The sequence below is a fragment of the Chinchilla lanigera genome, unplaced genomic scaffold (genome assembly GCF_000276665.1).
Source record: "Chinchilla lanigera isolate Chin_1 unplaced genomic scaffold, ChiLan1.0 scaffold00115, whole genome shotgun sequence".
Lineage (NCBI taxonomy): Eukaryota > Metazoa > Chordata > Mammalia > Rodentia > Chinchillidae > Chinchilla > Chinchilla lanigera.
In genome coordinates this window covers 1,044,072-1,071,897 of record NW_004955516.1, presented here as the reverse complement: position 1 = coordinate 1,071,897, position 27,826 = coordinate 1,044,072, and the positions used below count along the sequence as shown (strand labels likewise).

General features: G+C 35.8%; 1 protein-coding gene across 1 annotated transcript in view; it reads left to right on the top strand.

Annotated features, from left to right (window-relative positions):
* The window catches only part of Jade3 (jade family PHD finger 3), a 134,160-nt gene that overhangs the window by 61,116 nt on the left and 45,218 nt on the right, over positions 1 to 27,826 (top strand). Inside the window, exons 4-5 of the mRNA XM_005408972.2 lie at positions 10,611 to 10,667; positions 11,435 to 11,514. Of these exons, the coding sequence (XP_005409029.1) occupies positions 10,622 to 10,667; positions 11,435 to 11,514 (126 nt within the window). The 5' untranslated portion in view covers positions 10,611 to 10,621. The remainder of the gene's footprint in view (positions 1 to 10,610; positions 10,668 to 11,434; positions 11,515 to 27,826) is intronic.

The window sequence follows — 27,826 nt, the reverse complement described above, 5'->3', positions numbered from 1 at the left end:
TAAGAGCTGGTAATTTTTTTTCATTATGTAGGTTGTCTTTTTCTCTCTATTGATTGTTTCCTTTTATGTGTAAAAGATTTTTAATTTGGCATGATGTCATTTGTTGATTCTTGATGCTATTTCTTATGCAATTGGGGCTCTGTTCATAAAGTCTTACCCTATTTGTGTCTTCAAGAGTTTTACCTATCTTCCAGCAGATTGTTTCTGTTTTAACATTTAAATCTTTGATCCATTTTGATTTTAGTTTAGTGCATGGTGAGAGATACCAGTCTAGATTCAATCTTCTGCATATGGATAGCTAGTTTTCCCAGCACAATTTATTAAAGAGGCTATCTTTCCTCCAGTGTGTGTTTTAATTATTCCTCTTTTGTATGATAGCTAGGTTTCACTTTTTCATAGTGGAGTTTTAGTAGACATTTTTGTTCATAGATAAGTTTCAGTGTTTTAGATTATTTTCTAAATAAGTAGAATTCCTGGATCAAAGGGTGTGAATATGTTTAAATTAAAGCCTTATATTATTTTTCAAGCTGCTGCATGGGCCCCAAAACAACAGTGACTAGGAACTCCTTGTACTGACCATGCCTGTTAGAAGTATATCACATGGATATATAGTAGGGAATAAAGGGCCATGTTTGAGTTAATCACTTTTTCTTTTCCTTGCCTGCCTTTGCTTCTATGGTATTATTAATAGGGAGTCAGGTAGCCACCAGACTACAGGCTTAAGGTTTCTTTCTCAAATAATCCCATTTAGATTTATTCTCATACTCCTCTAAAAGGATGTTTCACCCAAGAAAAACATTTACTTTAGAGATTTGTATTTTGAGGGTTTTTTTCCCCAGTGCTAGGGAGATGGAACTCCAAGCCTTGCACATCCTAAGCAAATGCTCTACCACTGAGCTACACCTGTAGCTCCAGACATTTGCATTTTGCCTGGCTTATAATCACCATTAAAATAAATCACCATACTGTTAATCATTGTGGTTGAGATTATAGTATGAATAAGATCTGAAAACTGCTGTCAAATTGCTGTTTTCCAAAGGTGCAAGGTGAGGTCTGGTGCACATTTCTGTCAAAAGAATGTTCATTATGGGGGGTGAGAAGGAAAAGAATGCCTTTATGAAGTCCACACCCTAAATAGAGGGTTAGAAAATAAATAGCTGAATAATATACCTAAGCCTAAGACATTGAGACACATCACATTGAGTTACTGTAAAATTGCACTGCACCTCTTTATGGTTTTACTTAACAACATTTTATTCTAACGTAATTTTTTCATGGTCCAAATAAAGAATATATTTTCTGTCTTCTTTTATGCTCTTTGTTCCTCTTTTTTCCTAAGGAGTTACTTTGATGATCAAAGTATCAGGCCTCTTTCCCTTCCAATTCTTAAATGGATATTTATGACAGGGTGTCACAGAAAACAATTATTTGCTCTGGCAATATATGCTTTTTGGGTGCTATGGGGCATCATGCTCAGTTCCTGGTTGCTGTAGCTTTGAAATGTACCTGGTCCACTAGAAAGCACTGGTCCTTCTATGGGGTGTTGCATTTATTTCTTACATTTTTTGACATACAAAAATAGTACATAGTTAACCTATACAACTTAGTTTTAGAGTTAAGTATACACCTGTGAAACCATCACAGTCTACCCATCACCTCCGAAAGTTTCCTTCTGTTCTCTTATTTATTATTATTTTGTAATAAGAACACTTAACATTAAAGGCTTTCTCTTTTTTTGTGTGTGGAACTGGGGATTGAACCCAGGGCCTTGATAATGAACTACCTGTCCAGCCCCTTTTTATTGTTTAATTTGAGACAGGGTCTCATTAAGTCACCAAGTTGCTTAGGCCAACCTCAAACTTGTGATCTTCCTGTCTTAGCCTCCCAGAGTGCTGGGATTTGTGTGGGCCACCATGCCTAGCTAAGACCTACCCTTTTAACAAAAATTTTAAACATACAATATAGTACTCTTAATTATAGGTACTGTGCTGTACAGTAGATCTCTGGGACTTGGTCATCTTATATGGTAAATTTTTAAAGTATCACTTAATATAAATTCATGTTTTCTTTTCTTTTTTTTTATTTTTTGTTTTTGTTTTTTTTTCTGGTACCGGGAATTGAACTCACGACCTTGCACTTGCCAGGCAGGGGCTGTGCCGCTGAGCTAAATCCCCAGCCCCAAATTCATGTTTTCTTAAGCATGGGTGCCTAGATGCAGACCTTGAGTCAATATTCAATTGTACGTAATTTATTCAAGAGTACTCTTAGGAGAAACCTGTAAGGGAAAGAGGACAGTAGGCCAGAGAAGAGGAAAGAACCCAGTTAGTATATATGTATTATTAGAAAAATCTAGCCCTGGGGTTGGGGTAGAGCAAATTGGCTATCGGTTGGCTCTAGGAGGGAGATTGAGAGAGTATAAATCACTAATTGTTGGGGAGAGAGGCAGCTATAAGCTAGTAGCAGTCAATAGGCAGGCAGTAGCTAGGAGCCTGGTACACTAGCCAGATAAAGGAGATCTGGGTAAGACACCACAATGTCTATTACTCTTTCATGTTTACTTTTTGCAGGATTCTGAGAGCTTAGGGGCAAGAGACGATTGTGACATGTGACATGTGACATGTGACTCTGCTTTAACGATGCTTATGATCTTATAGCATAGCTGACCATGTAAAGAGTATTTATAATACAGGTAAAGTACCTTGTGCATCTACAAAAAGCCTTGGATAGAAACCAAAGGAGTGAATAATTAGGGGAAGGATACCTCGGGAGTTTCATTGAGGACATCTAAGAAATGAGTAGAAGCAGATTAGGGGAAGTGCATTAGTCAGGATAAACAGGAGAGTAATTGTAGGCAGAAGGAAGAGCCCCAAAACTGGAGAGTTTGAAATAAGGTCATGTGTTCACAGATCACATGAGGCATAATGTGATTATGATTAGACAGTGATTAGAGGAGGCTGACTACCAGCAGCTGATAAGGCCTGATAGACTGGAGCCAGAACATTGTGGGCTTTGCAGGCCATACTAAGAATGCTGAACTTAGACGAGGCAGCATTCTGCTGTCATCACTCCAGCCTGCCGTGGGCCTTGTGGTTAACTTAAAGTGTTCATTGCCTACTTACTTGCCAGCTCTGCCCTCTGCTGCAAGAATGTGGCTTTACTGTTTCTGAACCACAATTTCTTCATCTGTAAAATGGCTCCTGATGATATATGTAAGACTGTTTTTGTAAATGAATAAAGATAGAGCTAAAGATTTACCATCTTAGGGTCATTCTGCTGATACATAGCATTCTTTGACATTCTCCTATAGTAATTCAGACAGCAGTGGTGTTACATATATGGACAGAGAGATCAATGGACTTTAGCAGCCAGACCTAGAAATGAGCTTGCTTTGTTTTCTTTCCTGGAAATCATTGACAGCTCAGTTTCTCATTTCCCAGGCCTTGTGTTACTGGTTGATATTAGATAATCTGTTTCCCAGATTCTTTACTGATAATACAAGATTTTCATTGTCATCTATGATAAAAGTGGTTGTTAATAGTCCACAAAACATTAGCTCTGGTGATGTAGGTCAGTGCTCAGTGCTTGTCTAGCTTATGTAATTACTGCAAAAAAAAATCGAATTTTGCAGGTTCTTAAAAATTCTGTCACAACCAGTTTGGTAACTGTTTCACATAATAGGGTACCATAGAAAATAGTTTATAAGTTTATCTGACATTCATAAGACCAAAACTTCAGATGAAAGGTGCATCCATTTTACAAGTCTTAGGTCTCCTGAAATTCTCAGGGAAGTGAGGAGGGAGGGTCCACATCCAGTTGGCCTTCTTCACTGAAAGTTTTAGAGAGTAATAATATTTTTTCTATGACGTTTGTTGCCTTTGACTCCATTACATGTCATCCATTTAGAGGCTGTATTCAGTAAACAAGTTTTTTTTTTTCTATTGCTGCTGGTATGCTTCTTGATACTGCCGAAATAGTTCTTACTTGTACAATAATTTTTAAAAGGTTTTAGCGTTATTAAGGTATAATTTACATACCAAAAGTTCATCTATTTTAAGTGTACAATTCAGTTGAATTTAGTATATTTACAGATTTGTGCAACCATCACCACTATCCATTACCCCCCAAGAGAAGCCTGGGGGCCAGCTGTGGTGGTACATGCTTGTAATTCTAGCACTCAGGAGGCTGAGGCAGGAAGATTGCAAGTTCACGGCCAGCCTGGACTGTATAGCAAGATCCTGTTTCAAACAAAACAAGAAACAGCCTTGTGTATCTGCAGTCAGTCCCTAATCTCACCTTCCTCGGTTCTAGAAAACACAGTCTATTTCCTGTATGTATAAATTTGCCTATTCTGCACATGTAAATGCTAGACTTTTCATATAAATGGGATCATAAATAAGTAGCCTTATATGTATGCCTTCTTTCACTGTGTATAGTTTTTGTTGTGTTTAATCTGTTTTGTATTAGTTTTACATGTCATAAAATGTGTCATTACTTTGTTCCTTTTTATTACTGAGTAGTATTCTATAGGATGAATATACTACATACAGGTTAACAATTCATCTGTTGAAAGACATCTCTGTTGTTTGCAGTTTGCAGCTATTACAAATAAAGCTGCTATAAACACTTATATAAACATAAATTTTCATTTCTCTGGGATAAATGCCCAGGAGTGCAGTTGCTAGGTTGTATGGTGATTGCATGTTTTTTAAAGAAATGACCAAGTTATTTTCTAGAATAACTGTTCTGTTTTACATTCCCACTAGCAATGTGTGAATGATACAGTTACTCTGTGTTTTCTGTATCATTTGATATTTTCACTATTTTATATTTATCCTTAAAAATGGAAGGAAGGAAGCAGAAGAAAAAAAATGAACAATTAGGTGTTATAATACAAGTAAATCCTAGAGATGCAGTGTTGTTGGCTTTGATAATGGGGGAAGATGGCCAGGACTCAGGGAGGAGAAGTGTTCTCTAGGAACTAGACTAGACAAGGAAATGTATTCTCCTTAGATCCTCCAGAAAGGGACACAGCCTTGCTGGCATCTTAATTTAAGCCCAGTGAGATAGGTGTCAGACTTATAATAAATTTGTGTAGTTTTAAGTAACTAGGTTTGTGATAATTTGTTACTGCCAGATTAGAAAACTAAAATAGATGTTTTAGAAAAAAACTCACCTTAGTATTAGTTAGGATTTTAAATGTTTAGCCATGACATTTATCTGGAAAGTTTACATATGTAGACTATTCCTTGAATATTGGACAAATGAAGTGCTGCTTTCAATAGGGAATAATTAGAATATATATTACTTCTATTTCTGGTTAAATTTCTACATTGTGACTTTAAATCACATTACCATTTTGTTTTGTTTTGTTTTGGGGGGACAGGGTCTCCCTATGTAGTTCAGGCTGGTCTTAAATTAACTACATAGCCCAGACTGGCCTCCAACTTGTGGCAATCCTCCTGCCTTAGCCTCCTGAGTGCTGGGGTTACAGGCATGCACCACCATGTCCAGCAAAATCACATTACTTTTTGAAAGAAAGCATTTTGTTGTTTTTGTAACATCTCTTTTGAAGTATAATCCATATATCATACATTTCACCTACTTAAGTACTATGTACAAGTCAGTGATTTTTTTAAAATAATATATTCACATATATGTGCAATCATTACCACAGAGCACTTTAAATATGTTCTCCTACTGCCTTCTGAGTTCCACTATTTCTGATAAGTCACAGCTATTAATCTTACAGAATTTCTCTTCTAAATGATGAGATTCTTTTTTCCCTGTTTTAAAGATTTTCTCCTTGTCTTTTACTTTTAGCACTTTTACTGTGATGTATGTATTTATAGGTCTCTTTGTGTTTACCCTACTTGGAGTTTGTTCACTTTCCTGAATATACGAATTAATATTTTCCAGTAAGTTTGGGGAATTTTAAAAATATTTTTATGCTCTTTTCTGTCTCCTCTCCTGATCTAATACTCCCACACATTGAAGCACTTAATGGTGTCCCACATTTTTCTGAGATTTTGTTGATTTTCTTCATCTCTTTTCCTATCTGTTCTTTAGGTTTCATAATCTCTATTGTTCTATTTCAAGTTCACTGATTCTCAAAAGTGCAATAGCATATCTCACAGAATTAGAGAAAACAGTCCTAAAATTCATTTGGAACCAGAATAGGCCTAAAATAGCAAAGACAATTCTGGGCAACAAATGCAAGGCAGAGGGCATCACAATCCCTGACTTGAAATTACACTATAAAGCTATGGTGATAAAAACAGCATAATACTGGCAAAAAAAAAAAAAAAAACAGTCCTGAAGATCAATGGAAGAGACTAGAAGATGCAGAAACAACTCCAGACATACTCAGCTACCTTATCTTTGACAAAGGTGCCAAACACATTCACTTTAAGAAAGGTAGCCTCTATAATAAATGACACTGGAAAAATTGGCTTTCCACATGCTGAAGATTAAAATTAGACTCATATCTTTCACCATGCATTAAACTAAATTTGAAATGAACCAAAGATCTAAATATTAAAACAGAAACATTAATTCTGCTAGAAAATAGATTAGGTAAAACTCTTGAAGACATTGGTATAGGCAAAGTCTTTATGAATAATTTCCCAATCACACAAGAGCTATCATAAAACATCAACAGCTGGGATCTCCTCTTATTAAAAAGCTTTTGCACAGCAAGAGAAACCACCAACAGAGTGAAGAGACAACCCACAATGTGGGAAAAAATGTTCGTGAGCTGTTCCTCAGACAAAGGATTACTATCAAGAACATATAAAGAACTCAAATAAGTCAGACCTCCCAAATTTAGACCCAGTCCGAAAATGGGCATCTGAGATAAATACATACTTCTCAGATGAAGAAATACAAATAACAAATAAATATATGAAAAAAAAATGTTCAATGTCACTGGTCATTCAAAAGATGGAAATTAAAACAACACTGAGATTTCATTCCAGCCCAGAAAGAATGGCTATTATCAAGAAATCAGCTAATAAATGTTGGAGAGGCTGTGGAGAAAAAGAATCCTTTCTCCACTGTTGATGGTAGTGTAGACTGGTGCAGTGTGGAGATTCCTCAAAAAACTAGTATTGGAGGTCCCATTCAACCCAGCTATTCCCCTTCTGGGTATCTTTCCAGAAGAATTAAAATCATCATACCACAGCTATATATATATGCACCCATCTTTATAACCCCATAATTTGTAATGGCTAGATCTTAGAAACAACCCAAATGCCCATCACCCAAGGAATGGATAAAAAAGATGTGCTCTTTTTATATAATGGAGTATTACTCAATTATAAAGAAAGATAAACTGGAGACTTTCATAGATAAATGGATGCAACTCGAGACCATACTCATAAGTGAAATAAACCAGATGCACATGTGTAAATATTGTATTGTCTCCCTCATGTGAGAAGCTAAAAGAGTATATAAGATCCAAAATGTACAGTAGATGTTGTAAAATGGTAGGAAACTTCAAAAGGAAAGAGAAACTGGGATGGGGGAATGGAGAAAGGAAGGAAGGGAAAAGCATAAAAAGAATATATATATATATATAAAGTTCAAGTGTCCACAGAACTTTTGAAGGCATGGGTTTGAAATACTTTGCATATTGTTATCTTCGAAGCATTTTCTCATATTACAAGATATAGGCAAAGAATATATATATATATATAAAGATAACATAGTTATACTTCTAATTTCTTTTAGTTCATTGAAAAGAAAGGTTTGTGTTAATATTGCTTGGACAGTTAAATGCCAACATCTTGTGCCCTGAGTAATTTAAAGATAGCAATATGTAATGTATTAACCATTGTTACCCTCCTATCATCTTGTTTTGAAATTCTGTTTTTGGAGGTTTTTCTCTTTAAAATAAAAAAGTAAAGTTCACTGATTCTTCTGTTAGTTTAAATCTTCTCTTGAAGCCCTTAGTGTATTTCAGTTACTATCCTTTTCAGCAGTAAAGTTTACATTTGGTTCTTTTTTATACTTATCTCTTTATTGATATCCTCTGTTTAATAAGGCATTGTCATTGTCCCTTCCTTTACGACTTTAATCATGGTTTTCTTTATTTTTTAAAAAATGCATTTATATAGCTAATTTAAAGTCTGTGCCTATTAATTCCAACATCTGATTGCTTTCACAGGCAGTTTCTGTGGCATGCATTTTTTTTTTACTACTGTTTGAGTCGTACTTTCATATTTGACTATCTCATTTTTAAAGCTGGACATTTTAGGTAATATATTGTACCAATTCTGGGTACCCCCCCAAGGCTCTTTATTACTATTTCCTTGGTTTTTTTCCTTTTAGTGACAGGCTGAATTATTTTACTGAAATTGTTTACTCAGCCCCCAGGCTTGCTCTGCAGTGTGAAGCCTCCAGTGTTGCTCCTTAGGAGTGCAGGCTTATGCATGCCCAGTCACCCAGGGAGGACAATGATTTTAACAGAGCTCTCTTTAGTTGTCTTTCCCTGACCACACCCAGTCTTTAAGCTCCACTAGTTGATGCCTGATTATTTTGTTTTGAATAATGCCCTGGGGCATAAATTGTTATATAAACTGACCCAAATTAAGACTCCTTTGAAGGGATCAATGTTTCCCAAGATCAGTGCTTAATATTTTTCTGGGGCTGGATTGTGTAACGCAGTGGTAGAGTACTTGTCTAGCATGTACAAGGCTCTTGATTGCATCTCACCACTGAGGGAGAGAGAAAATTTTTTCTGACCCCATTAGGTTATTCCATGCTGTTTGTTTCCCTTGTTTTCTCTAGCATGTCAGCATGTTTTCTCTAGCATGTGAAAATCAGAGCCCTCTAGCCTATGACCTACCTCTCTCCTTAGGAAAATTCTCTGAACTACAGCTTTGATACATGAGATGGGAACAGTGTTGTTTCTCTCTGAGTGGGAGCCTCAGATCTTAGTATTATTGGTGATATAATAACCAAGGCATAGCTTCTGTCTCATAATGGGATCTGGGTAGAATAAGGGAGTCCCCGCCTCATAGCCGCACTCATCTAGAACTTAGCCTCTAGTTGAGAGCAGCAGCTAGTTGAGAGCAGAATGAGAAATGCTGATGTCCTACTCTTCCCAGAAAGAAAGGTTTCCAACCAAGAGCTGTGGGGAGAGGGAGATGAGCCCTTTGTTTTTGCTGCATTGATCTGGCATGAATTCTATACTGGGAGAGATGAAGGGAGTGGCTCTAGGTCCAAATTCCACAGATTCTTACTGGGTTTCACTAGATTTTCTTGAATAAAACTTTGTATGCTGTGTGACCTTAGGGTCATTTTTAGAGACTCTAAATGGTTGGTTATTGTTGTTTTAATTGGAATAACTTTTACCAGTTTCATTGGGATGTGAATCCACAGAGCTCCTCACATGGTCATGCCAGAAGAACTCAATAAGCCTTTTTTTTTTTTTTTTTTTTGGTTTTTCTCCAGTACCGGGAACCGCACTCACGACCTTGCGCTTGCCAGGCAGGCGCTTTGCCGCTGAGCTAAATCCCCAGCCCCCTCAATAAGCCTTTTAACGTACAGCCTTGTTGTTCTTACTCATAGTTGTTCGGAGTGGCCATGTACTTGGATTTTTACTTCCTCAATATATTTTGAATGGTTTGAAGACAGTAGCCCTGACCTTTATTCCTTGTAGAACTAAGATAGCCCCTAATATCATTTTGTATGTTGTGGCTTATGAAGGAATGTCAGTTACTGACTGGGTCTCTATCTTTTCTAGTTTGTATTTTTAGCAGTTTATTTGTGTTGATGTGCTATATCTTCTTTTTTTTTCTTACTCTCTAGTGCTGGTGTGTTCCCAGAAGGATGATGTTTCTTTTTTAATCTGCTCTTGGCCATAGTCAAAAAGCACACTTGAGCCAGTAGACATTTTAGTCCAAAACATTCATTCTTCACAATACAGGAACCTTCCATAATATTCCTTGCAGTGTATATTTAATTATAATTCTAGAGTAGGCTACTTGTTTGGGAGATGGGGACAAGGAGAGAATGAGAAGAATGGAGAGAGGTCAGGCAGAAAAGCAATGTGGTCATGCTTTTAAAGGTAGAATGTATCTAACTTGTTCTTTCTTCAGCCAGTCTTGTTCATGCCTTTCAGCCTTGGCTCTATATTCACAACTACTTTTTCCTTTCCAGTTCTTCACTTGTTAGGATCCCTGGCTAAAAATGACCCCTAGCTGCTCTACCACCTTTACTTTAGTGTACAGTGGACACATCTGAGGCTTTGGCCAGCACTGTACCACTCATTCTCTGTGGCTTGGCCTTTCTCCTAAGGCTAATGTGTGGCCTTGCCCAGTCTTTCACACTGTATCAGAAGGTGTGGTCATAGTATTTTTTTCTCATTACTCTAGGTCAGTGGTGGTGAACCTGTAGCATGCATGCTGCAGCCAGCTGTTTATTACCATTGAAAGCTCTAAAAGATTCACCGTCAATTGCTCTAGGGTATTTGAGAATACTCTTGACAGAAATCATTCACTTTGTGTGATTTGCCTGCTGCTACTTTTGTTTATCTATGGGACAGTGTTGGCTGCTCTCTGGGATGAGTGTGTGTTGTCTGTTTCATTCAGTGTTGTTCTTTTTCCCAGGATGCTCCAGGATGAAACGCCATAGGCCTCTCAGCAGCACTGACAGTTCAGATGAGTGTGAGTAGAACCAGCTGGCAGCTGGTAACTTCTCTGTCTGTGCCCCTTTGCGGATTTCTTCTTTCACTTGATGATAAGCGATTTCACGCTTCCTTCAGTGGTTAAAAAATCATGCTTCTCAGAAAGAAAGCTCAGGGTCTATTTTATTTATTTAAATTCCACTATAGATAAATAAATTAGGTAGAGATATTGGTTTTGTGTGGTGTTTTTCACTTTTCATTTACCTAAAATACAAAAGCAAAATCTGGTAATATTTTAACAGAACTTCTCTAGAAAGAGATAAGAGTACCAGAACATAAATTATAGACCCTGATTCTAATTGTAGCTAAAGTACTAAATGTTTGACTGTGGATCAGTCATCATTTGGAAAAGGCCTTAATAATAGCTTCTGAGGAAGTGCTAAAGGATATGCAGATTACTTGCTGCACTTTTTTATTTTTTCCAGTTGTTTTTGCAGTTACTTTTCCTCCAGGTGGAACATAAATTGTGTTATTCCAGATATCATGAAGTGTGATTACACCAAATCAGATTTTCCTAACCTTGCCATTTTTAAAGTTTTACACTCTAGGAAGTCATCTGTAAATGCTAAATTCCACCATGAGGATCTCGTGGGTGTAATTTAACTGTTTTCTTCAGTAGTATGAGATCATTGTGATCTTTTCCATCGTATCTTTCATAATTCTCTTGAATAGCATATCATTTAATAGCATTTAGTTACATTAGTGGGTAATATATCTCAGTATTTTTTTTCTAATTATCTTTTGCAGGTCCTTCCACTTCCTTTACTTCTGGCCCAATGTATAGGAACAAGTCAAAAATTCCAAAAGAACACAAGAAACCTGATGAGGTGAGATCAGATATTCAATTTTTAGACTTAAAAAAAAAGTCAAGATAGCTGCCTCCTGCCTACTTACCTACAATACCCAGAATCTGAACATGTGCAAAGTAAAGTATATGTCAATGGATAGGCTTGTTTTCTGATGAATTTGTTTTCTTGGGAAAGATTCCATTTCTTTATCCCTTTAAGAGAACAGTAATCTTTTTGTTTTATTTTAAACACTGGGAATCAAACCCAGGACCTTGCACTTGCCAGGCAGGCGCTTGTGCCACTGAACTACATCCCCAGCAGAGAACAGTAATCTTTACACTAACTTCATTTTGGTGATGATCAATAGCTGATTGTAGAATATTCCTCCCCTATCCTGGGAGTCAAAGAGAGCCAAACTTGGGAGATAATACATAAAGGGATAGGTTAGGAGTTTGTGAATGGATAAGGGAAGGACTAGGTTAGCAATTTGGGCTTTGGGCTATATGTGATAGACCCTCACAGCCTTTAGAGCACTCCTGGGTCACTTCTTGAGAGGCTGGTCATTATCTGCTCCAAGGCAGCAAAGTCCCATGGTTTCACTTAGATTTGTAGGTTTAGTAGATCCTACCAACTTTCCTCTGTGATAATTACATGATGAAAAACTGACCCCGTGTATCTTCATTTCTACTACCAATAGTCTTCCTTAGCTGTAAAAGAAAATATATTTGTTATCTGTTGCTGTATTACAAATGATCACAAAATTAGTGGCTTAAAGCAGCATACATTTCTTATCTCAGTTTCTGTGGATCAGGAGTGGGCTATTTATATCTATACTGTATGATGTAGATAGTATCCTGCCCAGGGACAGTATGACTAGGTTCTGTTTTCAGGGTCTTTCAAAGCTGCAACCCCTGTGCTCATTGTTATGTGTTCTTATCTGGAGACTCAGCTTGTTGGAAGAATTCATCTCCTTGGAACTGGAGGACTGGGGTCCTTGTTATCTGCTTGCCATTTTCATTCTCGCAGTGGCACATTCTCAAAGGTCCTAGGGATCAAACCTAGGACCTCACAAATCCTAGGCAAGAGCTCTACCACTGAGCTACATACCCAGACTTGCTGCTGGTTTTTGACAGAGAACCACTTAGTTCCTAAAGGCAATTTACACTTCCTTGCCACATAGCCAGAAGTTCATAGGACCTCTCAGAACAGGGCACCTTACCTTTTTAGAGCCAGTAAAGAGAGTCTTCCCCTCCAATCAACTAAGATAGAGTCTTATATAACAAAATATAATCATGAAAGTAATATTCTGTCATATTTGCCATATTCTGTTGGTTAGAAATAAGTTACAGTTTCCACCCAGAGTTTACTTTTTATTGCCTTAATTTTGCCAGATATCTTTCTAGGCACAGTAGAATACCAGAGTTTATTTATATGTGTCTGTGTCCTACAGAAAAAAATTTAGGGAATATATAATGCACATAAACAGGAGTGGAAGAAATTCCCTGTCTATCCAGATGAGCCTTTAACTACAAAATTGTAAGAAAGAAACCCTGATATCTTTCCCTATAGGAGGACAGATAGTACTAAGACATAAAATGACTCAAGGGCTTCGGATCTTGAGACATTGCCTCCAGATCTATTGAAACAAAAATCTTTTATTGCAAGGGACAGGGGAACCTAGATTGATGCAAACATTTTTTTTTTCATTCACGTTTAACATTCTGTAATAAAAGAGAACCTCGTGATATTTGTAAGACAAAACTACCCTTAGCGTTAGAAATAACTTGTGTTGTCAGTATTATAACATACATGTTATCAAATCTATTTCTCATACCTACCATTTATTGAAGTTTTTATGTACCAAGAGCTTTACATTAGATAACCTAATTGTTTCCCAAACTTCAGCAATTATCAGACTTGCCTTGGATGTTTGTTAAAAATACTGTACTGATTCCAGACCAGTACTAGCCTGTGGCACTAGTGAATTAGTTATTTCCAAAGAAGGTGCCAGAGTTCTTGTTTTATTAGACATTCATTGAAACTTTTCTAGTTAAGAAATATAGGATGGGTCGGGGATGGTAGCACACACCTGTAATCCCACCACTCAGGAGGCTGAGGCAGAAGGATTGCCATGAGTTCAAGGCCAGCCTGTACTACATAGTGAGACCCTGCCTCAAAAAACAAAAATCACATGTATATCATATGGAGACTGAAAAATTACCCACAGTTCCATAGGAAAACTTAACCAAAATGCTCAGGAAAATTGAGGATTACTTATATTGTTCAGACCTTTTTCTTGTCTTGCTGTGTAGTTCAGGCTGTCCTTAACTCATTATGTAGCCCAGGTTGGCCTCAAAATTGCAGCGATCCTCCTGCCTCAGCCTCCCAAAGGCTGGGATTACAGGCATGTGCCACCATGCCCGGCTACTTAGATTGTTTTACTCACTATTTATGAAAACTATTGTTTTATCACTTAGATTTAGCCTTATTGATTTTTTTTCTGATAAACTTCCTATTTGGGGATAGTACATATATTAATATCTTGGTTCATGAACACTTCTCTTTGCAAATAATTCAGTTTGCACACAGAAGTGGTCAGCAAAATTTCACTTTGATTCACAAACTCCACACTGGGTGAGGAACATGACTGACCACAGCCATCTTCCCTACATGAACACAAATGTGGCCATTTTCCCTAGAATCGTGGAGCAAATTAAATTCGTGAACCAAATTAATGTACATAAAATTATACTTGAAATGAGTTTTTCATGAAGTTGAGTCATAATTTAAATTCACTGTTGAGCTTTGTTTTCTGTTATATCTAACCAGTTTACATTTAATTTAACTTTTGTATGATTTACTATAACTGTCATTTTGTTTTCTCTTTGTTCCCTCTGATGGGTATTGTTCCTGCTTTATTTTCTATCTTCCTGTGGGTGAGTTGAACAATTTTTTTGAATTCTATGTTGATTTATCTATAGAGACTTTGAATGTATATCTTTGTGTGTAGTTTTAGTAGTTCTTCTTGTTATTACCTTTTAGGTATGTAATTTATCAATCTTCTAATCTCTGTATTTTACCACTTGAAGTATAAAAACTTTATCACCATCGAAGTCTCTTTTTCTGTCCTTCCATATCTTCATACTGTTATTGTCTTTCAAGGATTTTCTCTGCATAGATCACGAACATTACATAATGTTGTCATAGTTTTTCTACCCTAAAACTTCCAAAAACTCAAGAGAATAGTCGATTTACCCAAATTTGCACTCCTATTTCTTTATTGCTGGTATTTCAATTTTCCCTTTTTATTCACTGCTTTTCTGTTTGAAAAACTTCTTTAGCCATTTTTTAGGCTAGGTCTTCTGGTGATAAATTCTGTTGGTTTTCATTCATCTGAGAGTGTCTTGATTTCAACTTTCTGGAAGGATATTTTTGCTTAATAAAGAGTTTTGACTTGACCATGCATGGTGATGCATTTCTGTAATCCGAGCACTCTGGAAGTTGAGGCAGTAGGATTACAAGTTGGAGGCCAATCTAGGCTACATAGCAAGAGTGTCTTCTCAAAAAAAAAAAAAAAAGGAAGAATGATTTGACTTGACAGTACTTTTCTTTTAGCCCTTCAAAAATGTTGTGCTACTTCCTTCTGGACTTCATGTTTCTGATGAGAAACTTGTTGTTCAAGATTTTTTTGTTTGGTTTTTGTTTTCAAAAGTTAGATTATGATGTTCCTGGGCATGGATTTTCTTTCTGTGCTTGGGACTGACTCAGGGCCTCATGTATACTGGGCAAGTACTCTACCACTGAGCTACATTCCCCAGTTCCCTCCTCCTTTTTTGAGACAGGGTCTTGATGCTAAGTTGCCTAGACTGGCCTTAAACTTTTGATTCTCCTCCCTCAGCCTCCTGAGTAGCTAGGATTACAGGTGTACACCACCATACCAGAATGAATTTTTGTTATTATTGTTTTATCCTGTTTTGGGTTTGGGGAGCCTTTTTTGTTTTTGTTTTGGGGGATAGTACTGGGGATTGAACTCAGGGGTCCTTTACTATTCAGCTACACCTCAGCCCTTTAAAATGCTTTTATTCAATTTTATTCATTCATTCATTTATTTTTGCCATACTAGGGATCAGATATATGGGCCTTCCCACTAAACTACGTCCTCAGCCCTTTTTAAAAATTTTGAAACAGGGTCTTGCTGAGTCACTTAATTTCCCAGGCTGGGGTCAAACTTGTAATCCTCCTCCATTAGCCTCTCTCAGTGCTAGGATTATAGGTGTGAATCTTGGACAGCTTTTTGAGTCCATAGACATATCTTCCGCCAAGTATGGGGAGTTTTTGGCTATTATTTCTTCAAATATTTTCCCATTTTATTTCTCCTTTTGAGACTTAAATTGCAGGAATGTTAGATCCTTTATTTTCCCTGCAGGTCCTTCAGCCTCTTTTTATTTCATTTTATATTCCTTTTGTCAATCCGATTATTTCTCTTGTTCACTGGTTCTTTTGTTAATTCCATTCTTTGATTGAGCCTATGCCAAGAGTTTGTTTTAATTATTGTTTAAGTCTATTATAAAATTTCCTTTTTTTTAATTCTGTATGGCTTCTCCCATTTCATTATATGCCTTCAGCAAGTATCCTCTGGTTCTTTCCATCTTTCTCTTTGAGCTTCTCCCTCCTGCAGATTAAAGCTTTTTCCCCTTTTAAAACAGAGAAGCTGAGGCTGAGCAATTTTCCTTTGTTCCAGCAATAGTGAAATCACCCATTGCCCTCATTTGATAACCTTTCCCTGAAAACATAGCTTTTTGTTCAGTTGAGGGAGCCAGTGTACTAAGCACTAGGGCCCCAAGTAGCCTTCTCCAGCCTTCTCCCCCATCTTCCCTGTGTGAGCCTAATTAGATTCCTGGGGCAAAATCTTGCAAGAGGGTGGGAACACCCTATGACTACATTCCTCAGAAACTTCATACTTTCATAGTAGTCCCCACTTGACCTCCAGCTAATCATCAAAATTTCCAGTTGAATATTCCTGCTATGGCTTTTGTTCCAGGTAAGCAAATGCTCTGTCCTGTACCTGCCTGCAGGTGCTCATCTCTCTTTTGAGTTGACCATTTGACCTGTGACGTTTATCTCTGACCATTTCATGAAAAATTGTTAGCTTACTGCCTGTCTTGCCATTTCCTTCTTATAAAGATGGAAGGGTTTTTTTTTTTTTTCTGACTTCAACAGATCTGAGATGAAATCAAAATTCTCAGATCTTACCTTTTTATTGAGAGTTAGTCATTGAAGTACCATATAAATTATCTTTTTTGTTAGGACTTACTTGGCTTCATTAATAGGTACATATTTTCTTTGATATTTAGTGCATCAGTAAAATTCCTATGCATGCTTCCTCTTGATTTATCCTCTAGAGAATTTCCTAGGGTTATATGAATCCCACATATGCTTCTGGGGCTTTGTGTACCTTTTGAGAAAGTTAAGGATATGTTCTTATTTTTTTCTGCATTAGTAACCTTCCTCTGGGTCTCTAAAGGGCCCATACTCATAAAGGTGTTTTTAGAAAAACAATTCCATGGAAAAAGGACATAGTACCAAGTGACCAAATTGATTGGATTAAGAAGTCTTCCATTCTTTCTCAAAAATCAGGATATTTTCACATAATATGTCTGGTGTATAAAACATCAGCACTTTACAGGACTGCATATCATTTATAGGCCATTGACTTTTATCTAAGACTTTCATAGCAACAGGGTAAAAGCTCTTATATTTTAATTCAGTGGAGAATACTACATACCCTCAAATAGAAAGAACCTTGTTTACATCATTCTGCCTATATTTATAAAAGGCTTGATTATTTTTGTCTTTGGGCCTGCAGCAACTAAAACGCACTAAGCTCCAAATGCACATATGTTACACAGAAAGGGACAATGATGGAAAGGAAAGCAACATTGATGTCATCTCCTGTGTGAAAATTGGGCAGATCTCTCAGTTAGACTTAATTGCTCCCACTTCTCCATTATTAGGCTGCATATACCTCTGTTTAATATGAGGTAAGGGAAATAATCCAACTTACATAAATAACCCATAAGTATATTGCCCTCTGGTCATTGATATTCCACTTGATGTCAACACATAGCTGTCAAAAATGTTCTGTTTATTTTATCCAGGTGTGGTGGCACACACCTGTAATCTCAGCATTTGGGAGACTGACGCAGAATCACCATGAGTTTGAGGCCAGCCTAGGCTATATAATGAGTTCAAGGCCAGCATGAACTACATAGCAAGATGCTGTCCCAAAAAAACAAACAAAAAATATTCTGTTTATTCCTTATTTTTAAAATCCTGAGAATTATTTTAAACTAGCTGAAAAATATTTACATGGTTTTTAAATTTTTAAATTTAGAAATTTAATAAACTTTGACTCATTGGAAAAGTCAACATGGATACAGTGTCTGGACAATCCGTATTAGATAACTTTGTTGTCATATGAGAACAGCTTTGGACTGGGGATGTAGCTCAGTAGAAAGAAGTATGCTTGCTTAGCATTGTGCGAGCCTGGATTCAATCCCCAGAACTGAAAAAAAAGTTTTTAAAAGATACATGCATACTCATGTTTATAGCAGTACAATTCAACTACTTAAATCATGGAAGTGGCCCATGTGTCCATCAATAGATGAATTTATAAAATTCTGGTATTTACACACCATAGAGTACTACCGTGCCATAAACTTAAGTCATTGGCAGGAAAATGGATATACCTTGAGACCATAATGTTAAGTATCACATAGTTTCTCTTACCTGAAAAATCCAGAGTAAAAATACAGCAAAATAAAAGCTAGAAATAGGAAGTAGGGAGATAAATCATTATCAAAAGAGAAGAAGATCAAGAGATAGAAGGAAGGGGGAGGGAGGAAGGGATAAGTGATTTTAAAAAGTAATTGGGATGGGTTATATACATGTACCAACTCCACACAAAGAATGTAAACATTATATACTGCAAACATGTACCAAAAAAAGGGAAGGGGATCAAGAGATGTGTGGAGGGGGGAGGGAGGGAAAAAAAAGGGAATGTAAAAAGGAATTAAGAGGTGTTATGTACATGTATCAACTTCCCACAAGGAATGTAAACATTATGTACTGCACACATGTACTAATAAACTAAAATAGAAAAAATAGTTTTAGGTACAGTATCTGTTGCTAGGTTTTCTCTGTTTGCAATGGCTGATTCTTCTAGATACCTTGAAAATTTTTTCTTGCCTTAAGGTTATGTAATTACAGTTAATTCCTTCTGATTAAAGTAGTTCTAACACTTGCAGCTGTTTTGTACTTTAGGGGTGATGCATCAGTTTGTGGTCAGCCATGTATAGTTTAAGATTTAAGTGAATATGAATTGACATTGATCAGTCTTTCTGCTTCTTTGACATGGACCAGACAGCATTTGCCTTTGTGTCATACAAGAAGTAAATGTTTTGGCTTTTCCTCTGAAAAAATGTCACGCAAATGTTCAGATTAGCTGTGTTTTAAGAAACTGCTTGCTGAGAGATGTTAATGAGAGCAATAAAAGCCAGAGTTACTCAGGAAGGACATTTTGATTTTGTGACTGTAGTAGGTTAAGTGTTGATGTTTTAATTGAATTCATGTGAGGCCTCCTTTGTTTCTGCAAGCATCTGAGAGGCCAGATGCACACAGTGTTGGATTTGGCATAGCTTCTGTACTGTATGTTAGCCCAGCGAATCCTCTCTTTGACCATAAATGAGCAGTTATCGGGTAAGTACAAAGCCTTTTTGTTTCAGGAACTTTTAGGGAAACTACCAATGCATATAAAATAGGCACATAATTAAGAATTTATAAAACTTTTCAACTTAATTATCTAAAAAGGTCAGTGTCAATAACCATATCAGACCATTGTAATTTTTAATTGAGCAAGAAATGGCCAGTTTTATTCTGTTGATGTCTCTGCACGTTTTAGTTCAACTCTGAATTCACATCTCTGTCATATCAACAATTACTTTATGTGCTGGATAGAAGTCAGCTATGTATTTCTTTCTGCTTTTAGAAAGAAAACTGAGACCATGATGATGATAATAAAATAATTGCATCTAGTATTTATTTAGCAATTACAATGATCCCAATACTATGCTAAGCCCGTTACATAAGTTCTCCTGTTTAATCCTTGCAACAACCCCTATGAAGTGGATGTAATTATCCCCATCTTGCAGATAACTAAACTGAGACAGAAAATTTAGATAACTTACTGTAAGCTACTAAGTAGACCAATCCAAGTAGTCTGTCCCAAATCCCATATTAATTTCTTTAAAACTTTTAATTATATAAAACTGGTTCAAATATCAAATTATAAAACAAAATACATTTTAGAAGATCCAGTTTTGTTTGTCTTCTGTTATGGTTTGAATGTATCCCCCAAAGTTTTTGTGTTAGAAACTGAATCCCCAATGCAACCATACTGGTGCTCTGCCTTTGTGAATGGGTTAATGTCATTATCAAAGGAGGAAGTTATTGTGAAAGTGGATTTGTTATAAAAGCAACTTTGTCCTTTTCTTGCTCTTTCTTGCTCTCACCCTCCCCTTCCCCTCTGCCATTGGATGACACAGCACAAAAGTTCTGATCAGCTGCCAGCACCGTACTCCTGAGCTCTCACCTTCTAGAACCATAAGCCAAATCAGTCTCTGTTCTTTATACATCACATAATCTCAGATACTTGGTTATATAGCAGCAGAAAATGGACTAAGACACATTTCTCCCTCTTTTCTTCTCCCGTACATATTTTTAAAGGTTTTTTTTTTTGTTTATCCTTTATGGTTTCTTTTTGAAAACATACTTAAAATGTGAGTATATGTGCATACTGTATATGTATAAAATTCATATCACCAGAATATCTTGTGCTGTTTTGGTTTTATTCAGTTTAAGACCCTTTAAAAATGCATTTTCTTACCAGAAGTAGGTTCATGAGACCAGTCTAGTAAATATATTTCATATCATTTTGTAAATATCTGCCTGAGTGCTAAACTTACATTTCCATCCCCTCTTCAACATTTTATATTCTGCCTCATGCTTGAGATGTTAGAGTTATACAGCAAGATAAGGCAGACTCTCACATTCTGCCTTGGGTAAAAATGCTTTTCTAGAAAACTTGGATCTGATGTTAAATCTGGCTAGCTTGTAAAATTGAAATTGGGCTTATCACATAAGTCTGCTTTTTTTTTCCTCTGAAGGGAAAGGAAAAATTTAATAATTGCTGGATTTAACTTTTACTTGCTTAAAAAAGATGTACGGATTTATTGGTGTTCTGCAGTTTGAGATTTTCCAAACTTCAGAGTGCCTGTTCCCTGGAGGTTTGGTATTTCTGAAGTCATGGAAAAGAGCCAAATGTTATTGGTTTCTGCTGTTATATTTCTTTGTCTATAGTCTTCAAGTTACTTTTCTGTTTGGCAAATATATGTATTAGTTTCCTAAGGCTGCTGTAACAAATTACCACAAAGTAGACAGCTTAAAATACTAGCAATTTATTCTCTCATAGTTCTGGAGGCCAGACGTCCAAAATCAACCAGTCTATACTTTTTAAGGGGTGATACCATTTTTTTCTTTCTTTCTTTCTTTCTTCTTTTTTTTGAGGCAGGGTCTCATTATGCAGTTTAGGCTGGCCTTGAACTCACTATGTAACCCAGGCTGGCCTTGAATTCCCAGTGCCGGGATTATACACATGCAGCCACACACCTGGCTGAGATTCCAATCTTTGCCTCTTTCCTATTTCAGGTGTCTGTCAGTGTGCATTGATTTGGCGATCAGTGCATCATTCAATCACTGCCTCTTCTTCTGCCTCAAATCTATCTCTGCCCTTATTTCATAAGGACATTTATCATTGGGTTTAGAGTCCACCCAGATTTCCAGAATGATCTCTTCATCTCAAGATCCTTAATTTAATAATATCTGCAAAATGTAAAGAACAAAATAAAGGATAGATAATAGGAAGTAGGGAGATCTTTTTCAAATGGAGGGGGAGGAGCAGAAGAGGAAAAGGATTTTAAAAAGAGAATTCAAGGGAAAATTGGAAATAGAGCTTTTTCAAGTGGAAAGGGGATCAAGAGTTGGAGCAGGGAAGGATGAGAGGGAAACTGGAAAAAAAGAATTAAGAGGTGTTATGTAAGTGTACCAACTCCCCACAATAAATATAATAATATGTACTGCAAACGTGTACTAATAAAAACTACATAATTAATAAAAAACAATATCTGCAAAGGCCTTTTTCAAAATAAGTTAACATCTACAGGTTCTGGCAATTAGAATGTGGACATATCCTTTTGGAGGGCCTGTAACCCAGCATAACGTGTTTCCAGGCTACTTAGGAAACTATAAAGAGCAGATTTTCATAAACAGGTCAAATATGAAGACACAACTTATGATATATGATTAAATAATATGGCATTATTAAGTGCAAAGTATGATTTTATAATCAATTGATTTATTAAAGAGTATCACTTGGGAAAATAATGAAATATTATGAGATGTTGACAAACACTTGGCTCTAATAGTCTTTCTAGATCTAATTAGAACTAGCACTGGCTTTTCTTAAAGACATTAATTTAGCACAGTTGTAAATTACCACCACTACCTAACTACCAGCTAACTTATTAGAGACACTGTAGTAATTCATAGAAATGGATTGGAATGTTCAGCAAAATGATGATTTAAGTATCTCTTGCTAGTCACTCAACACTGAGCTCTGTGCAAAATGTGTTAAATGGATATGTCTGTGATCCTCTCTTACCCTCCTATACAAAGTATTATGTAATAAACTACCAGTTTTTGTTTCCTGTAGCTTTCTCCCTGTGCTGTACCCAATTAACTTTAATTGGCAGGGGTTCTTGGTAAGGTCATTTTGTTGCCACAGAACTTGGATGGTATCTTTCCTTAGAGAACCTTGATAAACATTAAAGGCTAAAATGCGTGCTTCATAGCATCTCTGCCTTTGATCTTACAGAAATGTGGACATATTTATTTTCAACCTGCAAGTGGTATGATTTGTTTTCACATTAGAGCCTAATAAGTGAAGCATAGATCAATGTATGTATACTTTCATATGAAGAATAGTTAAATGTTAACTGGCCCTTCATCACAGAAATCACTGCTAAATTAGCTTAAAAACTCATGATATTTCTATTTTCTGTTGCTGAGAAGGCAGTGTCACAAAGCTGAGGCTGCTGTAGCTATTTGTCATGTTTCCAGGCTGATAAGCACATTTCTGTGCTCTTAAGTGACTCACGGCCCATCGAACCAGAGGATCACACAAGTCTGAGTTGTAGCTCTCCCCATTTATCATCATTCCCTGCCTCTAACATTTGAACTTTCCACACAGATTGGGCTCTCTGGAAGGGATGGGTTTTTAGGATCTCTACTGGAAGCCTCTTGTTTGCCATAGTACTCTTACCATTCCTATCCTCCTTATCCCTGAGAAGTTAACTAACAGTGATAAACATTCACAAACCATATAGTAAAAGGACATGATACTAAGAATATTTTTGAAGTTCTAAATATAAGGATAACAACTAGACTAAAACTACAGACCTTTCTAAATTAAATATATATAATATATAAATATATATATATCAAAGAAGTAAAGAATATACATCTGATAGAGAAAAAAAGCATAGCAAATATAACACTTGAATATGACATAAAATACATAAGGCATATAAAATGCATCAGAATTGAAACCAAACATATGAGTCATACCAGTGAAGGTGAATAATCTTAGCACCTATTAAAAATATTTTACTTTGGCTCATAAAACAAAATCCAACCATATATTATATATAAGAGCATACCTAAAATACCTATTCTGAAAATCTAAAAGAGATGGGCAAAGGTATACTAGGAAAATTGAAACAAACAGCAGGGGTAATCTTGATATCACACAAAGTAGAATTCAAGCCCCCGGAATTAAAAAAGGGAACATTTTAATAATAAAAGCTACAATTCACCATGAAAATATGCTTGTAAGTATTTTTGCACTAAGTAACACAGCAGCCATCTTTATAAACCAGAATCTATAGAAGATACAAGGAAGGATAGGAATGCACTAATTATAGGAGAATTTAAACAGCCCTCAAAGTACCAGACAGATTAAGTGAACAAAAAAATGAGAAAATAGAAGTTCTGTACAATATAAGCAGTAGGGTAGAGCTAATGAATATCAAACCATACATTTTGATATTAGCGGTAGTAGACACATATCTCAAGTACCTATGCTACATGTGTACAATAAGGTCAAATACGAAGTGACAAAGAAAAGATCAGTAATTTCCATTCAGTAGAAATATAAAAAAAATTCTGATCACAATGCAGTCAAATCAGAAATTATTAACAAAAACAACAGGTCCTTCCGTGTGGGGATTTTATTTTATTTTTTTAAGCTTTTTTTTTAATTATTATTTTAAAGATAAAAGGAGGGAAACATTAACAGACATACAACATTTTACAACATATCACAAGCACAATACAGACAATACAGAGTTCCAAACAAAGTGGTAGGGAATTAACAATGGTGGTTGTATTACATATTGATATCTTCAAAGTGGCTTCTCATGAAAACAGATATAGACATGCAATACTGGTCAACCAAAGACTCATTGACAGTTTCTTTCAGCATAGAAATAGAAGACAGAAGAACAACCATGTTAACTATCCTGTATATACATACATACAAAATTTCTCCTTCATTCCCTTCTCTTTTCCGTGTGGGGATTTTAAAACCTCCTATTAAGCAACTCTTAGGTAAAAGGGAGAAATACAAATTGAAGTTACAGAATTTTAAAATGACAGTAAACTTATATTTAAGATGCCTGCTCCATATTGTAAATTATATGATGAGAAGGAAGCAAGTGTTGTTCAAACTATTATTGATATTTTTTGTACAGAGGAATAAAATACCTTAATTCTGAGTATTTCTAATGTTCCAATTACAGTATGTTAAATAAAAATTCTTTTTCATTTCTGTATACATTATAGTCAGCAGTAAAAGAGTTTCAAATGTTTTGACAGGATATTTAAAAGTCACAAAATAATCACATTTTTCCATTAATTATTAAGAATGGAGGCTTGAGGTACAGCTCAGTCAGTGGTAGAGCACATACTTTGCATGCACAAGGCCCCGAGTTCAATCCCCAGCACCAGAAATAATTAAAACTGCTTTTCACAGTTTCAGCATTGTCATTTTTATGGTCATATTACTATCACTATGTAAATAAATTTGAAAACATGGATAAGACAGAGAACTTTCTATGGAAACATAGACCATCAAAATTAACCCATAGACACAGAAAAAGTTAGTAAAGAACTATGCCATGAAAAATATCAGGTTCAGATGGCTTCAAAGGGACCAGATAGTGCAGTAATTTCAGATTACCCCAGACTCTTGGAAAGGAACAAAAGTGTCCTAATTCTTTTTATGAAGGAATTCATGAATAACTAAATAACACAGCAATCACACAGCAGTGTACAACACTGATAAAGACAGTACAAAAAATAGAAAGTACAGATCAGAATCACTCATGAATATGATATAAAAACATAAACTATTAGAAAACATAATTCATTACCATAGCAAGAAAATAATGCTCCATGATCAAGCATATTCACCCCAGAAATGCAAGTTTGTTTCTGTATTGGGAAATCTAATAATATCATACCATGTATTAATACATCTAAGGTAAAAAATTTCCATATACACTGAAGAAATCTTTGTCTCTTTTTTCATTTTAAAGAGAGTAGTAAAAGAAAAAAAGAATAGCAGCATACCAACATCACAAACATAAAACAAAGCAAGAACATTAAAAGTGATAGGAATTAACAGTGGTTGTTATATTACATATTATTATCTTCAACTACATTGCTCAGGTTACCAGATATAAGAATGGAAGATTGTTCAAACCATTAAAGAGAATAAAAAAAATAATTATTAGATAAAATATTAGGGATAATACAGAGTTTCACTAGACAAGATGGTAGGAATTCACCATGATTGTTCCATTGTGTACTGTTGTCCTCAAATCAGTTGTTCAGATTACCAGATATAAGCATGCAAAATTGGTCAGAACATAAAAAATTTTAGGCATTAACTTCCTTTCAATATACCATCAGACATCAGCAGTACAGCTATTCATATATATTTTTTGCCTTCCTTCTTTCTTCTTTCCCTCGTCCCAGTTGTTCCTTTGAGCAATTTCTTTCCCTTTCATATCATCTATTATACATTTTGGGTTTTACTTACTCTTTCAGGTTCTTACACCAGGGAGACAATATGTTTACACATGTGGGTCCGATATACTGAAGAAATCTTTAACAAAATTCAACACCCGGCCATGATAAAGAATTAAAATGACAACTGTAAGATTCTCAACATTATCAAATATATACACCATAGTCCTAAACCTAGTTTCCCCATTAAATTTTCACTGTGGGCAGAAGATAGACATAGACATGCCCACTACCTATGTTGCTATTCCAAATATTAGTGGAGACATCACCCAGTGCAGTTAAACAAAAGAAACCAATTAGGCTGGGGATGTAGCTCAGTGGTAGAGTAGTTCTCTAGCATGTGCGAGGCCCTAGGTTTAACTCCTATACTAGAAAGAAAGGGTGGGTGAGGAAGGAAAGAAAAAAAAAAAGAAAGCAGTTAGAGATATAAAACTAAGTAAAGATGTAAAATTCTATTTGCAGGTATGGAAGTATATCTGAAAAACTAGAAAATCAATGATAAAACTAATTAAAGCAATAAAATCATTGCTTGCATAGGTAGTGGGTAGGATATGAAGATATAGAATCAGTAGCTTTTATAATCAGTTTGGTATATAAATGACTGGGACACGTTATAGTGTTAGAAATTAAGCAGTTCTTCAAAAAAGTATAGGATACAGTGGTACCTCAATTCATAAATTTAATTTTTTCCATAATTCTGTTCACAAACCTAATTGGACAAGAACCAAATCAGATTTCCCCATAAAGTCAGTCAATATTGAACCTAACTACTGAATTTGATTCAGTTCCCATCCAGTTTGATTTGTGACCAGATTTGACTTAAAGAATTAACTTCATGAACCAAGGTACCACTGTATGTCAAACAGCCCAGGTGCCAATCTGAAAGAGTACCCAGTGGTCAAAAGTGGGACAGTTTAAGCAAGAAAATAGTAAAGCTGAATTACAATCTAAAGACTAAAATAGATATCTATGAGTCTATAATGATATAAATAAATAATTGAATAAACTAATGGGGAAGGGATGGGTCTTATAGAGGAATTTCCATTAATAAGTGTAGGAGACTGAGGAAAATAGAAAATCACATTAGGGTACCACAGTAATAATTGTTGCAGGCAAGATATCCACAAATGGACATTAAAATTAGTCTATGACAAGGGGCTGGGGATTTAGCTCAGCGGCACAGCAGGTACCTGGCAAGTGCAAGGTCGTGAGTTCAATTCCTGGTTCCAGAAGAAAAATAAAAACAAAAAATAAATAAAGTAAAATTAGTCTATGACAACCTGAAGAGAAATAGGATATTTTTGTTTGTTTGGTTTTTTTGTGTTTTCTTCTGGTTCCAGGAATCAAACTCACGACCTTGCACTTGCCAGGCAGGCACTGTGCCGCTGAGCTAAATCCCCAGCCCCGAAATAGGATATTTTTATAGTCTCAAAATATCTCCAAGATATTTAATTAGAAAGGGAAATATAGTAACCTAGCAGCAGAGAAAACCATCCACATACTACCTGAACCAAGCGATAAGTTTAACATCACCAGTAATGACACATTGGCATCTTACATCCCAGATGTAAGAATGAGAACAGCAGCAGCCTTTTCGTAATATTCTTACAAAAATGCATAATCTCAGTCTAATCGTGAGAAAACATTGGACAAACCCCAACTGGAAGGACATTTTACAAAATAACGATATAATTTGAAGTCATGAAAGATAATGAGATGCTGAGAAACTCGGATTAGAGGTTACCATGGAGATATACGACTATTGCAATGTCAGATCCTGGGTTGAATTCTAGAACAGAAAGACTTTACTTGGGGAAACTAATGAAATTTGAATAACATCTATAGATAATAGTGTAGCAGAGTTATCTTGTTTTGATCATTGTACTCTGGTTATGTAAAAGGTTAACGTTAGATGAAACTCAGTGAGGAATATATAGGAACCCTGTGCTATTTTTATATTTCTGTAACTGTAAAATTATTTATAAGTAATGGTAAAATGAAGTGATAGCTACATAAACAATTGTGTTATAAGTGAATATTTGTTCCTTTTTTTTTTTTTTTTTTTTGTCTTTTTGAGACAGGGTCT